We start from the raw sequence: 14,591 nt of genomic DNA, 5'->3' as shown, positions 1-14,591 counted from the left end.
CAAATTATATGTATTTATATTTGCCACTAAATGCATATCCATTAACTATACACCCACATTAACTGTCAGAAAGGATAGCAAATACATAAACAGTTGAGTATAATTGATCTGAACTGTCACTATCTCTGTGATAGCACAGAAAGTATTCTAAAAATCACAGTTCATCTCTTAGGAGAACAAATGACAAATGATAGCCATGGTTTTCATGTTTAGTTCCGTAATCCACAGGGCATATTTTTTAATAGTTTTGAAGGTTTTAATTTGGAAACTTTAGTTTGGATCTTTGGAGAAATTTTGGAAACTTTATTTATTGGGGGGCAGGGAACTTTAGGGAACTACCAGGCTTAAGAAAAGTTATACAGCATTATATTCCTTGCCATTCTGATTAAACCAAAGTTTGAGAAAAGTATTTGAGTTATTTGTGAAAAGTATAAAAAAGTTTGGTGCTCAGTAGTGAATCTTTGTATTTATTACTCTATTAAACTGTATTTTAAAATCTGATACAGTCCAGAAGGGTAGTTAGACAAACGCTGTCAGTCTCTAGAGTTACAGACATCAGGAAAATAATCCATAAACCTTTCCTTCAGGAGCCCTCACTTTGAGGGCTTTGTTTCCTGCTGCTGTTGTCCTTCTCATTTCCTTCTTGGCAATAAAGGTTATGAGGGCTAAAGCACATTTCTCTCCTTTTGTCGCAGTTCTTTGTGCTCAGGGCTTACAGGCTAAGGACAAAACTGGTTCAAGTGACCCCTATGTTACTGTGCAAGTTGGCAAAAACAAGCGAAGAACAAAAACTATTTTTGGAAACTTGAATCCAGTATGGGATGAAAAATTCTATTTGTAAGTATAGAAAATACTGTTGATACTGATTTTTTTAACCTACATTTAGGTAATAGAACTCTACCAAATGAAAGATTGGCTTAATTTGAAAATATGTTTTGTCTGTACTATATGTATTCATAGCATTACAAAATTGGCAATTCTGAATGGAGAGAGCATCAAAGTTTATTGTGGCTTTATCTTATAATGACCACGCAGCTTATAATTAAGTCTTTTTGGGGATCTGTTGGTGGGGTCTAAGTATTCTAATCTTTAAGGGAACTTAAGTAACAGTTTTCATACTTCAACCTTACATACCAAGTATTGTCAGTAGAAATGCCTTCCTATGTGCCAGATATTGGCCATGCAAGGGAAATGTGTGTATTTGACATTGTGATTCTCCGAGGTGTAACTGGGGAATTTGGTAGTAACTGGTGTGCTCCAGGCTCTGGGTTGGTGTGTTTGTAATGTCCATAATTTCAGGAGACTGAGTATTGTCTGAAAGTCTGATGTGGAGAGTATGGTATGATGGCATTGTTTAGTTTATTCTCATATTCCTTTCCTCCTATAAAGAGGGTATAAGTTTTCACTATTCCTATCTACAAAAACTGTGGAAACAACGTCTGTGAGGGTTCAGGCATTTGAAATAGAGCCCTGTTTTCTTCAAGAGGCTGCAATGTCATAACATGACAGGTTACCTTCTTATTATCTAGCACTTCCCTGGTTTTTGACCAAAATCTGCTACTTTATTGAGGAGAACATTGTTGTTTCAGTAGTGGGTTTGAAAGAATTTTGGTCCAAGATGCTGCTTCTGTTTGTCTGGAAAAGGTACTAGGGAATTATTACTGTATTCAACAATGTATGCCCATTCCTTTCACAGTTTCAGACACTTGTATTAGAAATTAATAGTTAATTCAGAGAAAACAGACACCTAGAAACTTTTTACTAGCTTCCTCTATACAGAAGTGTTTTCTTCTTGAGTTAGTTGTGTTACTCTGGTAACAGTTGAAGTGTCATACCTCACTGAATGACTTTGAGTGACCAGAAGTAGGAGATTAATTACTTTCTTGCATTTAATTATAGGAGCCCCATAGTGTCAAAAATGGGATGAGCAATTCAGCAAATTTGGTAGGAAGTTTTGAATGTATTTTCTCAAAGGTGTGAGCAGGGCTACAATAAAATCCTTGAAAAATTGAAAATATTCTGTATTTTTTTTCTCCCAGCACTAAGTATTACTATCATCTGCTGCCCTAGCAATAACCCCCTTCCGCCAGACCTTACTATAGCGTGAAACTCCTGAGTAACTGCTTTGAACTGAATGCATTTTCCAACGTTTTTATAGCATTTGTGCTTTCTAAAATGATCTCCCTGACTTATTTAATGCTTTGGATTTCAACTTAAAGTATATGAGAATTTCTAAATTGTAAATAAACTTAAAATGTTTAACCAGAAGATTAAATCTAAAGTAAATCACTATAACTAATTGAACCAGGAAAAATTTAAATTAGGCTCTATTAGTGATATTTGATATTCCTGTTTAAAATCTAATATTAATCATCGTTATAACTTCTAAATGAAGTGCAGAAATAAGATGTCTCAAAAATCTTACAATCTTATACTTAGTATACAAAAACATGCATTTAAATCTTCCCATCTGTTTCAAAACAAGGACTTGGAAAAAACATTGGCTCCCCACTGTGCATTTGTTCTGTCATAGCAAATGGAGTGAGGGCAGTGCTCTAGTTCTTAGAACCACAGGTAACCCAGATATGATTGTATGGTAACAGTGAGGGAATGTTTCTAACAAAATACAGTCTGACCCTCTGCTGAATGGCCGTGGCATGGTGGCGTAGATTGTAACAGGGGACCTCATAAAGCATAACTAAAATAGGGCTTTTTGGTGTATGAGGTAAAGAAGTAATTAGGCCAGCAGATGTTCATTTAATGAATGTACTATAGGTGCTGAGGGCTTTGATCCTTTCTCCTGGTGTTATTAGAAATGAGATAACAGAGAAGCTCTGGGGTGTTTTTTCAATAAAAATCAGTGGTAGGAGAGTTTTTTCCCAATGCTAGAGCAAAGGAAGAGTCCTGCAGCTGTCACCTTCTCTTTCTGGTTTAGTGTGGCATCTGATACAGGAAAACGGACTGCATTTTCATTTTTTTAGTTACAAAAATAGATATTTTGGCTGTATCATTTTCAGCTTTGTAGAAACCTTTAGATTGATACACTATAATAACTATGTTCAACAGTTGATTACTGAAATATAGAAATCTGTTTTTTTTCTGATAGTGTTGTCTAGGCAAGCACACATCTTCAAATTGCTGTGCTGACTTTGCAGGTACCACATTTCCTCTGACCACTCATAAAAACCTCAGATAAAATTATATAATACAGAAGTATTTTAAATAACTGGTTGATTATTTTACATTTTTTATCCTTCCTATTTTGGCTATCACTAAGACAGCATAAGGGCTCTGATGAATACCTTCACTGGATATATATTGCTGCCTTAAGTGCAAGAAAACATTTGCTCAAACTGATTTCAGTCATCCAGCTGTGAATGTTTTTCCTTAGAATTACTTTAAAGCGTAGTACTCGCACATTATTTATTCTGAAATAAATGATTAGTGGATTCATTTAAAGCAATATTTACGACCAGTGGCCAAGAGGACTTCACCAAAGTCCCTTTGTTACTGTTATTTTATACATTCTTGATCAGCTGAACTGACTGGTAAAAAATAGGGTCTTCACTGTACCTGAAGATAACATGATTGGTTAGCTGCTTCAATGGTGCTCCAGTTTCCAGTGATATCTAAGCACAGTTTTGCCATAATTGTTGAAATAAGGATTGCCTCATAAGCATGAGTATGTAACAGAGAATTATAATATATAAAACCAATTGAGTAATAAAATCCACACATTGATTTATTAGATTCATGCATTCTAAAAATTCTTCAATAATCAGCCAAGTTTCTGAGACATTCCGCTAATTAAAATAACTGTATCTCACAGCCTCAGCCCAAATCAAGAGAGAAGAACACCTTTAAGAAACAATTCCAATGATAAGTTGTTTGTTCAGTGGCAATGTTTTTCAGTTCACAGTACAGCATGCATGGTCTGAGTCTTTTTTCCAAACTGCTGTCAATCCAGATTAATTTTGTCCAACTCTCTTTTTGTTATGACAGAGTAGAATAATGCAAGAAAAAGCATAATTAGTTTCATTCTACTTTATCAGAAAGCATGGCCTGTGACAACATTGCTAAAGAATTGGGACTGTCCAGACTTGAGAAGAGACAAGTAGTGGAGGTAAGGATGTCTTTAAACACATCCTTTCTCCTGCAAAGAGGAAAGGAATAATCTATTTTTCCATGCTTACTGTTATAGTAGAACAAGAAGTAATAGCCACAAATTCCATTTAGAGAGGTTTAAAATCAGACTTCAGAAAAAGTTTGCCAACTGTGGGGCTAATAAAGTTCCGGAAGAGATTTCCTGACGGACCATGGAAATGTGTCTGAGCACCTAAGAACAAAGTGGACAGACTTCTCATAGCAATGGTATGGATCTGCTTCTGGTTTGCAGTAATGGCAATATTAATAAACATGAGGGTAATAGTAGCAATAAATGGTTTCTTCAATTTACTGAAGGTAGCACAGTATCACTTAGTTGTCATTTTAACACTGGGTGCTGATCTCTTAGAGGAGATGTACAATCAGGTCACGCCAGTGCATTTAGTATTAAATTTACATTGGGGTACTATTGTAAAGATACTTTATTATTACAATTTTATTACTCTAGCCATTAGAATAAGCTGGAGTTCTGTGACCATTATTTCATGTCTGTGTGGCATTCTGGAAATGCAGAAGTAATATAGTGTCACCAGATTGTTGGTAAATTATTAAAACTGTCTCTTCTGTCTTGCATCTGTGAATGTACTGCAACTTTTCTAGTCTTCAGAAGCATCAGTACCTTCATTCTCCGTGTGCTCGAGAACAATTCATTTCTCATCTTCCATTATCACACTTCTGTGAATGCTTTCACTGAGCATATAAAGTAGAGTGGCTAGAAGAGGAACGCTGAAAATAGCACATGTTGTCTAGCCTTTAATTCCCTGGGCTGATTTTTCTGGAGTAAACAGAAGCAGGAATTCCACCTAGAGCTTCTGCACAGATGTAACCAGTGACTAAAGCAGAACATGCATGGCATTACATAGGGCTGTTTCTGTGAGTCTGGGCAGGTAAGTAGAATCATTCAGAGACAGTTCTGTTAACTTTAGCAGTGAATCTCCCTGCAGTCACACTGCCACAGGGCAGGCCAGGAGAAACACTTGTACAAACACTCTTCAGTTTTTGAATCACAAATCCATGCTATTTTTGTGGTCTTGCACAGGAACATTACAAACACAGCAGAACTGACTCTGTGCTAAAGTTTCAACACAAAGATGAACATGAGTTAACACATTGGTTGTGCCAGGTTTCACCAACCTAAGATTAAAAGAGAAAAGGATTTTGAGGACAACTTGAGGATATCAGGGAATAGTACAGTCATCCTGACCATCTGAATAAATATTTCTTAATCAGCTAAGTGTATTATCAGAGGGAAATTCGTGTTGTCTCAGGAGAATAAAAATATGGTGTTTATGCTGAAGTACACAATGACTTGTCATATGCCACATCTGCCAGAGAATTTAAGCAGGAATAGGATTTGTATTAAAAGCACAGGTATGGTGATGAGGGTCACATAAATACCTCACCAGGGACACACCTCCCAATGTCGCTATAGAAATCCCTCGTCAAATATTTCTGTTGGGTACACAGCTAAATGCAATTCCGGACTCTAGTGATGTTAAGCAGTAACTCAGAGCTACATTTAAAAAAAATTAAATGGTTTCTGTGTTTAGCCTAGTTCCTTAAGGCAGCAATGTTTATTTGATCCATCTGTATCTTCCTATATTTTGTATGTCCTTGCCAATAGCTTTTGAATTTTGCAAACAGTCAGAGAAATTTCACAGATTGCCTAATAGTATGTCTGTCATGTTCTATGAAAATATGTGGTCAGAGAAACAAGAGATCCTAACAGTGTCCTCAGTATGAGCTTTCCCCATAACAAGCACCAGGAGTTCACATGAAGTGGTAATTTATGAAAACCCCAGCTATGGGAGAAGATTCAGAAGGCGATTGTGGTTTGTTGGGTGTCAGGGAAGCCAGTCATAAGACAAAAGGAAACTGCTCTTTATTAGTTTTCCTAATCACAGAACAGTGTGCATTTTAATTACCAGAATTATCTGCAAAGTTACTATCTGGTGTACAGACAGAAACAAGGTTTTCTGTGGTAATGAATGATGTCACAGTGTGGCAGAGTAAAAGCTGTGCATGCCATTTTTAGTGTCCGATTGGCCTTGACAGTAATAATACCATTTACAGCACTTTATTCTTCCAAAGCCCATTACCACCACTAATTAATTCTTAGAATACCCCTGAGGGGTGCTGGTTGGAAGATAAGTTGGAGTATTATTGTTTTAACAATGGAAATAGAGACAGATCACTGAGCAGTGATAGTGCTTAGAATAGAATTCAAGTAAAAACTCTTAGTCAAGTGTCAAACTAAGACCCTGCTGAAGATGAAAATTTGCTGTTACACTTTAAAGCCTTATTTAAAGATAAAAAAATATATGTAATATATCAAATATTAGTGAATGGATATTAAAAAACATATTTAATATGAATGCACAAGTATGGCATGGATTTAACTGATGCCAGCTCTGTACTAGTCAAATGTCAGCAGGAAGTTTTTCACTAATGTAAACCTCTGCAGGCAGTGTTGGGATGTTCCAATCAAGTCATCAAAAGCCATCACTGATGGATAGGAAACAGTCCTCATTGTGCCTTGTAGGAATAAGCAGTAATAGAGTTCTGTTTCCATTTCTGTGCAAATACATGCAGGATGCAGCTGGGAGTAAAAAATTTTTATCCACTGTGTACTGTGCAGATTGCAAGTGAGGCCACCTCATTCCCTCATACATCCAGCAGTTTCTCAAATCCACTCAACCCAGGAGGGATTAGTAAGCCACTTAAATTTGCAAGAAATTTTTTAGAACATGGCAGGGTCCCTACTCTTTCTCCTTACCAGGGAACAGGTTGTTTATGCTTTGACATTTGATACAGTTCAGCAAGTGCGTGGAAATTGAGTCAATGAATTAGACAGCACTACAAAGTAATATAGTTTATATGTCACTCATATTTTGTGCTTTATTTTTGTTTTTCCAGTGAATGTCATAACTCTACAGATAGAATAAAAGTGAGAGTATGGGATGAAGATGATGATATCAAATCTAGAGTAAAACAGCATTTCAAAAAGGAATCAGATGACTTCCTTGGGCAAACAATCATTGAAGTAAGAACACTGAGTGGAGAAATGGATGTGTGGTATAATTTAGGTATGATTCTTACTGATTTTTTAAGACAAATTTAAGTAGAATCTTACTGTCTTTAACTTTCTTGAGTTCAAAATATTTAGCTTTGGTACCAGTATATGACTTTTAAAATACACTAAAAATTACAGGTTGGTTTGAAAATGAACCCCCAATCCCTGTCCCCCTGTGCCACTGGCAGGGAAGAGGTAGCAAAAATCAGGAGTGAAGTAAACCCATGAAGAAGGAAGGGGGTGAGGGAAAGGTGTGCTCTAAGGTTTGGGTTTATTTTTCATTATCCTAATCTGATTTTACTGGTAACAAATTTATCTTCCCCCAAGTCAAGTCTGGTTTTGGCCGTGGAAGTAACTGGTGAGTCATCTCTCCACTGTCCTTCTCTTGACCCATGAGCCTTTCATTACATTTTCTATGGCCTGTCCAGCAGAGGAAGGGAAGTGACAGAGCAGCTTTGGTGGGCACCTGCTGGAATCAACCCATCACACTCAGACAGAGTAGTCCAGGTTGTTGCTAAAGTCTTCATAACTAAAGGAAAATAATAATAATTAGTACAGATATCAGGTAGAAAATTAAAGTTATTTCAGTTGAAAAGGGGAAAGCAGTAAGTAAATTACTATGCAGCCTTGTTTGAATATGGGAGATGAAATAAAGATTCTTTACTTCATAGTTAGATATTCTATTTCATGGCCTGAACCATGTGTGAGGTACCCAAAAACATTCTTGTTTTCAACAGCAGGACTCCCTGGCGTCAAAAACATTAAACTAGAATCATTTATGAAAGCTTTTCATATGACATACATGTGTTCTTGGTAGTTACTAGTGTATTATTTTTCTACTCTTCAGAAAAGCGAACAGATAAGTCGGCTGTCTCTGGTGCCATTAGACTGAAAATCAATGTTGAAATTGAAGGAGAGGAGAAAGTTGCTCCCTATCATGTGCAGTACACCTGTCTACATGAGGTATGTTGGAGAAGTTACAGTATAGAAGTTACTATTCAGTTGTTGCATGGATAAGGAAAAAAGGCTACAGAACATTAGAACACTGAAACAAATAACTGCTGCTGTACTTCAGGACAAATTTATTTTAGATTTCCCATTCTGTGTTGCTGATGAAATCCCAGGTTCAGATACAAAGGCAGAATAACATAAGACCAACAGATCGTTCCTGCCAGGGTGTGTTAGAAAAAGAGGTTGAGCCAGATAAACTCTCCCTCTGCTGTTTTTTGATTTAGCACTTTGATGATCCATCCATACATGATTGCTAACATCAGGAATATACAAACATTTCTGTTTGTTACAGAAATATACTGCAAAGGATTTCTTTTCTTTTACAGTAATTCATACTTTGGAGAGTGAGAAAAAGGAGAAGCACAGACAACATAAAACTTGATTTTCCTTTCATCTAGTTTGTTTTTGTCAACATTAAAAAACAATCATCACTGATAAATCGGTGTGTTTTCTGAGAGATTTTCTTTGTAATCGATTACTCTTCCTTCAGATAGTGATCCATGTAGAAATTCTACTCTGAAAATACAAGTAGTTTCTGAAAGCTGATGGCTAATATAAGGCTGAAAGTTCACCACTAGCAGGTAGCCACAAAATCGCATTGTTCACCATTTGTAAAATTGGGTATTTAGGGCATTTGTGCTGATAGATTTTGATCTGAAATTGCAAATGTTGCACCTATGAAGTAAATGACAACATTCAAATGCTTTAAGATAATCCAAGAGACAGTTATGGACTAATTAGCAAAACCAAGTATTTTGAAGTTTGGGGGTTTTATTCAATCACTGAAAATAGGAAATAAAATCTGCTGTTTAGTTTGTGGGTACATAGGGAGCTAGGCCATCTGAGAAGCATTCTATGCCATGAATGTCAAACCCTAGCTTTGCTCCCAAGATTACTAAACCTAAACTTTATTGCACACTTTGCACAACTTGAGAGGCACCTGCAGGATTTCTGTTAGCTCCCTGGAACTTAAGGACTTAAATAATGAATTTGAAATTTATTGGTCGCAGATCCAATTAAAATTGAAACACTCTGTAATAAGTATTACAACATCACAATTTCATTCATTAACAAGGGCATATAAAAGAAAGTCTCTGCACTATTTTCTGTTGCAGTCTTTCTGTGCCAGTTAACTGACAGGACTTTATATCAAGGAGATAGTGTGCTGAATCACAAGTCTGCTGACTAGTTTGAGCCAGTCTTCAGAAAAATAAACAATTAAAAAATGGACTAACAATTAATATATTGATAACTATATGTAGGATATATTTTCAGAATGCTACTTAAAAGCCAAAATTTCCTATTTGAAACATTTCTTACCTTTAGAATCTCTTCCATTACTTGACGGAAGTGAAATCCAATGGTGTGGTGAAAATCCCCGAAGTGAAAGGCGACGAGGCCTGGAAGGTGTACTTCGATGATGCTGCACAGGAAATTGTGGATGAATTTGCAATGCGCTATGGAATTGAATATATTTATCAAGCTATGACGTAAGTGTTATCCTTGCTGGCTTTCTGCTTTGCTGTCAACACCATGTTTGAGGGAAGTGACAAATTTCAAGCCTTCATTATTTCATTTGCCATTTCTCTTCCATTCCTGACTTAAAATTCTTGTTATCATTTTTGTCCATCTGATTCTACTTGAAGTGCTTCTCATCTGCAGCCAAATTAAGATACAAGCATTTTATAAGCTGTTACTGTTATTACTGCTACTGCATTCCTTAATCCTTATGATACTGATATGTAGCAAGGTTCAGAAAGACTTCCAGTGTTCCAGATGTGACTGGGATGGTAGAACAGGGTTTCACAAGCTCTGTACTCTTTTCTAGGACTACGGAAATTATGGAACAGCAGTGGCTATAGTGAGCTTCTATAGTATATGTAAATAATTTGTAGAAGTCATTTTTAACAGTATTTAGACCTATTACTACACTGTCCATTCTGAAGTAGCTGTCTGAACACCTTAGAGCACAGCACCATATAGCTCAGGGGCCTGGAGACATGAGATCTGTCATGTATTCTCAATCTATCCAGCAAAAAGTTTTCTGGTGAAAAGGGCTATATTCTGCTGGAGCTGTAGAAAAGCAGGGGACTCCAAATGAGTCCTCTAAATAAAAAAATGCAGACTTTTGTCTTATAGAAACCCAATATTATGGAATTTTTAATCAGAACATCTCTCATTTTTTTGCATCTCTTTACCTCCTAAAAAGAAAAGTCTTATTGTAAGTATGAAGGTACATAAAAATGGGAAGTTTTCTTTATATTGCTGGATATAATGACACCACCTGCTATTGCAATGAGCTTGTCTTTCACTTTATATAGCTGTCTGTGAATTATTGTATTGTTCATCTAATAGAAGGGTAGAGGATTTATTTTGTAATATACACATTTTTAATGATCCTTCAAGGAATTTACATGGTGTTCTACAGAATAATTAGTGTAACTTGAGAGTTCCTCTGTTGTATACCTAAACTACGTATGGAGGAATTAATGTGTTGGCTTTCAAGAATATTTGTGTTTTCATGTTTAGTTTCTCTTTTAGCCCTGTGTGATTATGTCATTTATTGACTTAACCTGGTATTGTAGTTTTATAAGTTGATTTAAAATGCTATTGCATATTTATCAAAAAGTTAGTTATAGAGTTGTTCGTGCTGTGTGTATCAAAATGAATTCAGAATTTTGACCAGAAATGAATTCTTAAGAGCTATTAATGCCAAAGGAGGGCTGTTATTAGTGATTTGCTTAAGAAATAAAGGGCTTATTTAACGCTAGGTTTCTCTTAACTGTAGACCCCATACAGCATAGCTGTATTTTTGACAGACAACCTTACCTGTAAAATTATTTTGAAGTTTGTTTTTCTTCATCTCTTGATGTATTCAAGTACTACAAAGTTTTCAAGAAAAAGTTTGAAACTGGTTTTAGAAATTCAGATGTTGTCAAAGTCAGCATTGCAAAAACAGCAATATAACTGATGTGAGTATATAAAATATTTTTTACTTAAAAGTGGCAGAAATTGATAGGTTATATTTTTTTATAAAGAAGATGCTTTATTTTTATCTCAGTAAATAGCATAATGTACAGATATTCATGAAAAGGAAGTAACATGGAGCTGGGCAAGTACTCCAACACTTTTTTCAGGAGTCCTTACTCAAAAATTCTGACCAAGCCACTTTAAGTTTAAATGACCTATTTTGCCTTGTCCTCTTTTTGTTCTTGCTTTCTTCTATACCTTTTCCCCCAAATTTCCTTGATGTTGATGACTGCAAATCAAGTATCTTAAGGCAGATGAAATAAGAAAGTGAATTCAATATTGGTAGTCACAAGAAATAAAAGCTAAGATTTCATTGTCCCCATACCCACATCCTTTTGTATTTTAAAATGTTAGATGTCAATAATGAGCACTGCCTGTTTGAAGGGAAGGCCCCAGCCTGTTTAAGTTAGGAATAAAATCAGTGATGAATGCAATCTCAAGCAATACTTGGAGAAGAATATATATTCCTGTACACTGTTGTGCTGATTCATCTGCAGACACGTCTCAGAGCATTCAGACTTTGGGGAGAAGAGCAGTGAAGACTCTTAAGTCTATTTGTCATGAGGGATTTTCTTTTGGACTGTTATCTGTTGGTTTTATTTCTTTTTATGAAATTACCTTTTTCTTCTGGAACAATTTTAGTGCCTGGAAGAAAATGTACAGCTTCTTGATTTGGGAAATAGAATTATCAGATTGCATTTAGTAACAAAGGTCTCATACTAAAGCAATTTTCTACTGTACGACAGAGAGAGAATTTGAATGTAATCACTTTGCCCAGAGGAATATTGTGTAAGCAGTTTTTGCTTGAGAATCTAGTTGCACAGTACTTCTACTGCATGTCTCATTATAATATTGCAAATTAAAATGTTTGTGTTTGTAAATGCAAAACTGACTATGCTTTAATACTCCATGATCCAGACCCCAGAGTGCAGCTGCACTTCATCAGGCTACGTGAGTTTCAAGGTTCTGCTAATGAGGTGCTCATTTTGCCCGAATGTAATTTTTAGTGTTCGTATTTGTTTTAAGGTTAGCTATTATATAAAGTTCTAATGCCCACTTAGTGATAAGCAGTTTTGACCCTTTTTAAGTATGGATAGATGGTATATGCTGGAGTAGGAACATATGCCTTTCTGCATTTCTACACAACATAAACCTGATTAAGTTCCCTAAAGTACCACTGTTGAAATGTTTTGGCCTCCTCTTTCAATACAGCAATAAACAATCCTACTTGTCTATCATTTCTGGTTTATGATGGTGGCTTTGTCACCTATGATCCCCTTAAAAAACCCTGAAGATTTCTTTCTAGCTCTCAATATTTATTTAAATCTATTCCTTTAGAGCACAGAAATAATATTTCAAAAATACAGTCTTGATTTTCTAAATACGGTGAATATACTCATACTGGAATTTGGGTATCAGCCCAGAAGATATCACACAGGTGCTTCCCTGTCTGCTCTAGTCATTGTCCCCAGCGAGACGAGACCTTTCTCACTAAACTTAGAAAGAGAATGAATTCAGGTGTGATTGCACCTCTTGCTGGAGATAGAAGCATGCAAGTTTTTATGAGATAAATGTAGACATTTTTCCCTAAAGATGCTGACTTTTAGGCTGTCTTACTCTCAAGATACAGATTACAATTGCACAGTTCCTGAGCAAGGAATTCTGCTTTAAGTTACCAGATGTGGAATTCATGTGAATAGAAAAACAACTATCAACCCAAACCAAAATACAACAAAAAGACTGCTTCTGTTGCAGTAATTGCAGCTCTTTGAAGTCTTGACTGAATAGGTTATATAATCCACTCTTCTTTCTTATGATTATTTTATTCTTCCACCCCTCATGGAGTCCATATTAGGAAAAGAAAAGCAAGACAATTACAGCTGTTCTTACATGGTTCAGATAAGAATTTTTTTTTTTTTTTTTTTATGATGGGTAGCAGCCAGATAGACACTGTTAGCCACATGAATGGTACGTGTGACTCCCAGAAGTACAAGCATAGATATGTGAGACAATAGGGAATAAAATAGGTATCATAGAAAACAGGAAGAAAATGTAGAAAAACAGCACAGTGATCCAGCTGGCCTTTATTTTGATGACTGTTGTGACTGATGGCAATTTATGTTGTAAATTCAACATCTAGAAGGAATCATACTGGAACTTTATTTACCTACATATATTAAGCCACCACTCTGCCATCAAGAAACAGTAACTTTTTTTCTCTCATTCATCTTTCAACATTTTTTTTTCTCTTTAGAAGGCAAAAATCTGAGCATGTATTAAAAGTGTTTGACGAGACACTGAAGTTACACATAATATCATCAACCTGAATTTACCATGTTGTAGAGTCAAGTGCAATAAAAGCTCTATTAAGATCTTTGCTTCTTACTGGCAAGAGTCACCACAGGTAGAAGCTAATGATTCTCAATCAGCAACATAGCTCTCATTCCAGCAGGTTAATGGGCTGAATGTCATCTTGTTCTCCTGCTAGTTTTCAATTAATGTGGCAGCACTGCAAAAAGCACACAAATTGCCCATTAAACTAATTTTTTATTGATAGCATTTGCTTACTGATGAGTACAGCACATCAATTAGACTTCTTTCTTCACTAATTCATGCTAGCAGAAATATTGGAAGAATCCCAGGCACTGCCTGTTGGTCAGGAAATTGCATAGTAAGGCAGTTGGAGCAAGCAGGCCTGATTTCAGACACTGCTGTAGCTTAAGCAGTGCAACATTGCTCTAAAACGTGAGACATAGCAATGGGTGCTGTGCCATCATGTGCCCACTAGAAATTGTTAATAACTCATGCTATTGGCTCCTGTTTTCAAAGACCTGCAAAAACAAAGATGGATTTACTTTGATTTATTCATTTTAGCAAGCAGAAGGAAGCCGAGGAGCTTGCAGGTCGCTGATGACCTGAGTTATCAGGACTCTCAGAATCATGACCCATATTGTGTACCTAATTGGTTCTGTGAACATTAGAGATTTTAATTAAACAATGGAAAGAAACAAAAATCTGTCACAGATGCTTGATCGTAATTTTCACTAACCACAATACAAGTGAAACAGTGCAGTGATACAATAAGGGCAGAAATTATACCAATAGGTTTAAATTTTCCTTGTGAAAAATTGGTACAATTTGGGTCTGTTTTCAAGATAAGAACTCGGTAGAGATCATGGGTAGCTCATTGTGAAATGGTCAGAAGAATCTACAGGAGACACCTTAAATGTTGACCCAGGCAATTTTTCTGTTCTCTGTCATGTTCTCTGAAGGCAGCTGAGACAATCTCAATGATTTCTCTGCTGCTCACCCC

General features: G+C 36.1%; 1 protein-coding gene across 9 annotated transcripts in view; it reads left to right on the top strand.

Annotated features, from left to right (window-relative positions):
• Positions 1-14,591, top strand: part of UNC13C (unc-13 homolog C) — a 182,211-nt gene that overhangs the window by 97,385 nt on the left and 70,235 nt on the right. For all 9 annotated transcript variants that reach the window (XM_069025426.1, XM_069025429.1, XM_069025430.1 and 6 more), the window contains 4 exons: positions 696-837; positions 7,081-7,250; positions 8,085-8,200; positions 9,575-9,738. In XM_069025426.1, coding sequence (XP_068881527.1) covers positions 696-837; positions 7,081-7,250; positions 8,085-8,200; positions 9,575-9,738 — 592 coding nt within the window. The remainder of the gene's footprint in view (positions 1-695; positions 838-7,080; positions 7,251-8,084; positions 8,201-9,574; positions 9,739-14,591) is intronic.

The sequence above is a fragment of the Aphelocoma coerulescens genome, chromosome 10 (assembly GCF_041296385.1).
Source record: "Aphelocoma coerulescens isolate FSJ_1873_10779 chromosome 10, UR_Acoe_1.0, whole genome shotgun sequence".
NCBI lineage: Eukaryota > Metazoa > Chordata > Aves > Passeriformes > Corvidae > Aphelocoma > Aphelocoma coerulescens.
Note: the sequence above shows the minus strand (reverse complement) of the source record. Positions and strands in the feature narration are given on the sequence as shown.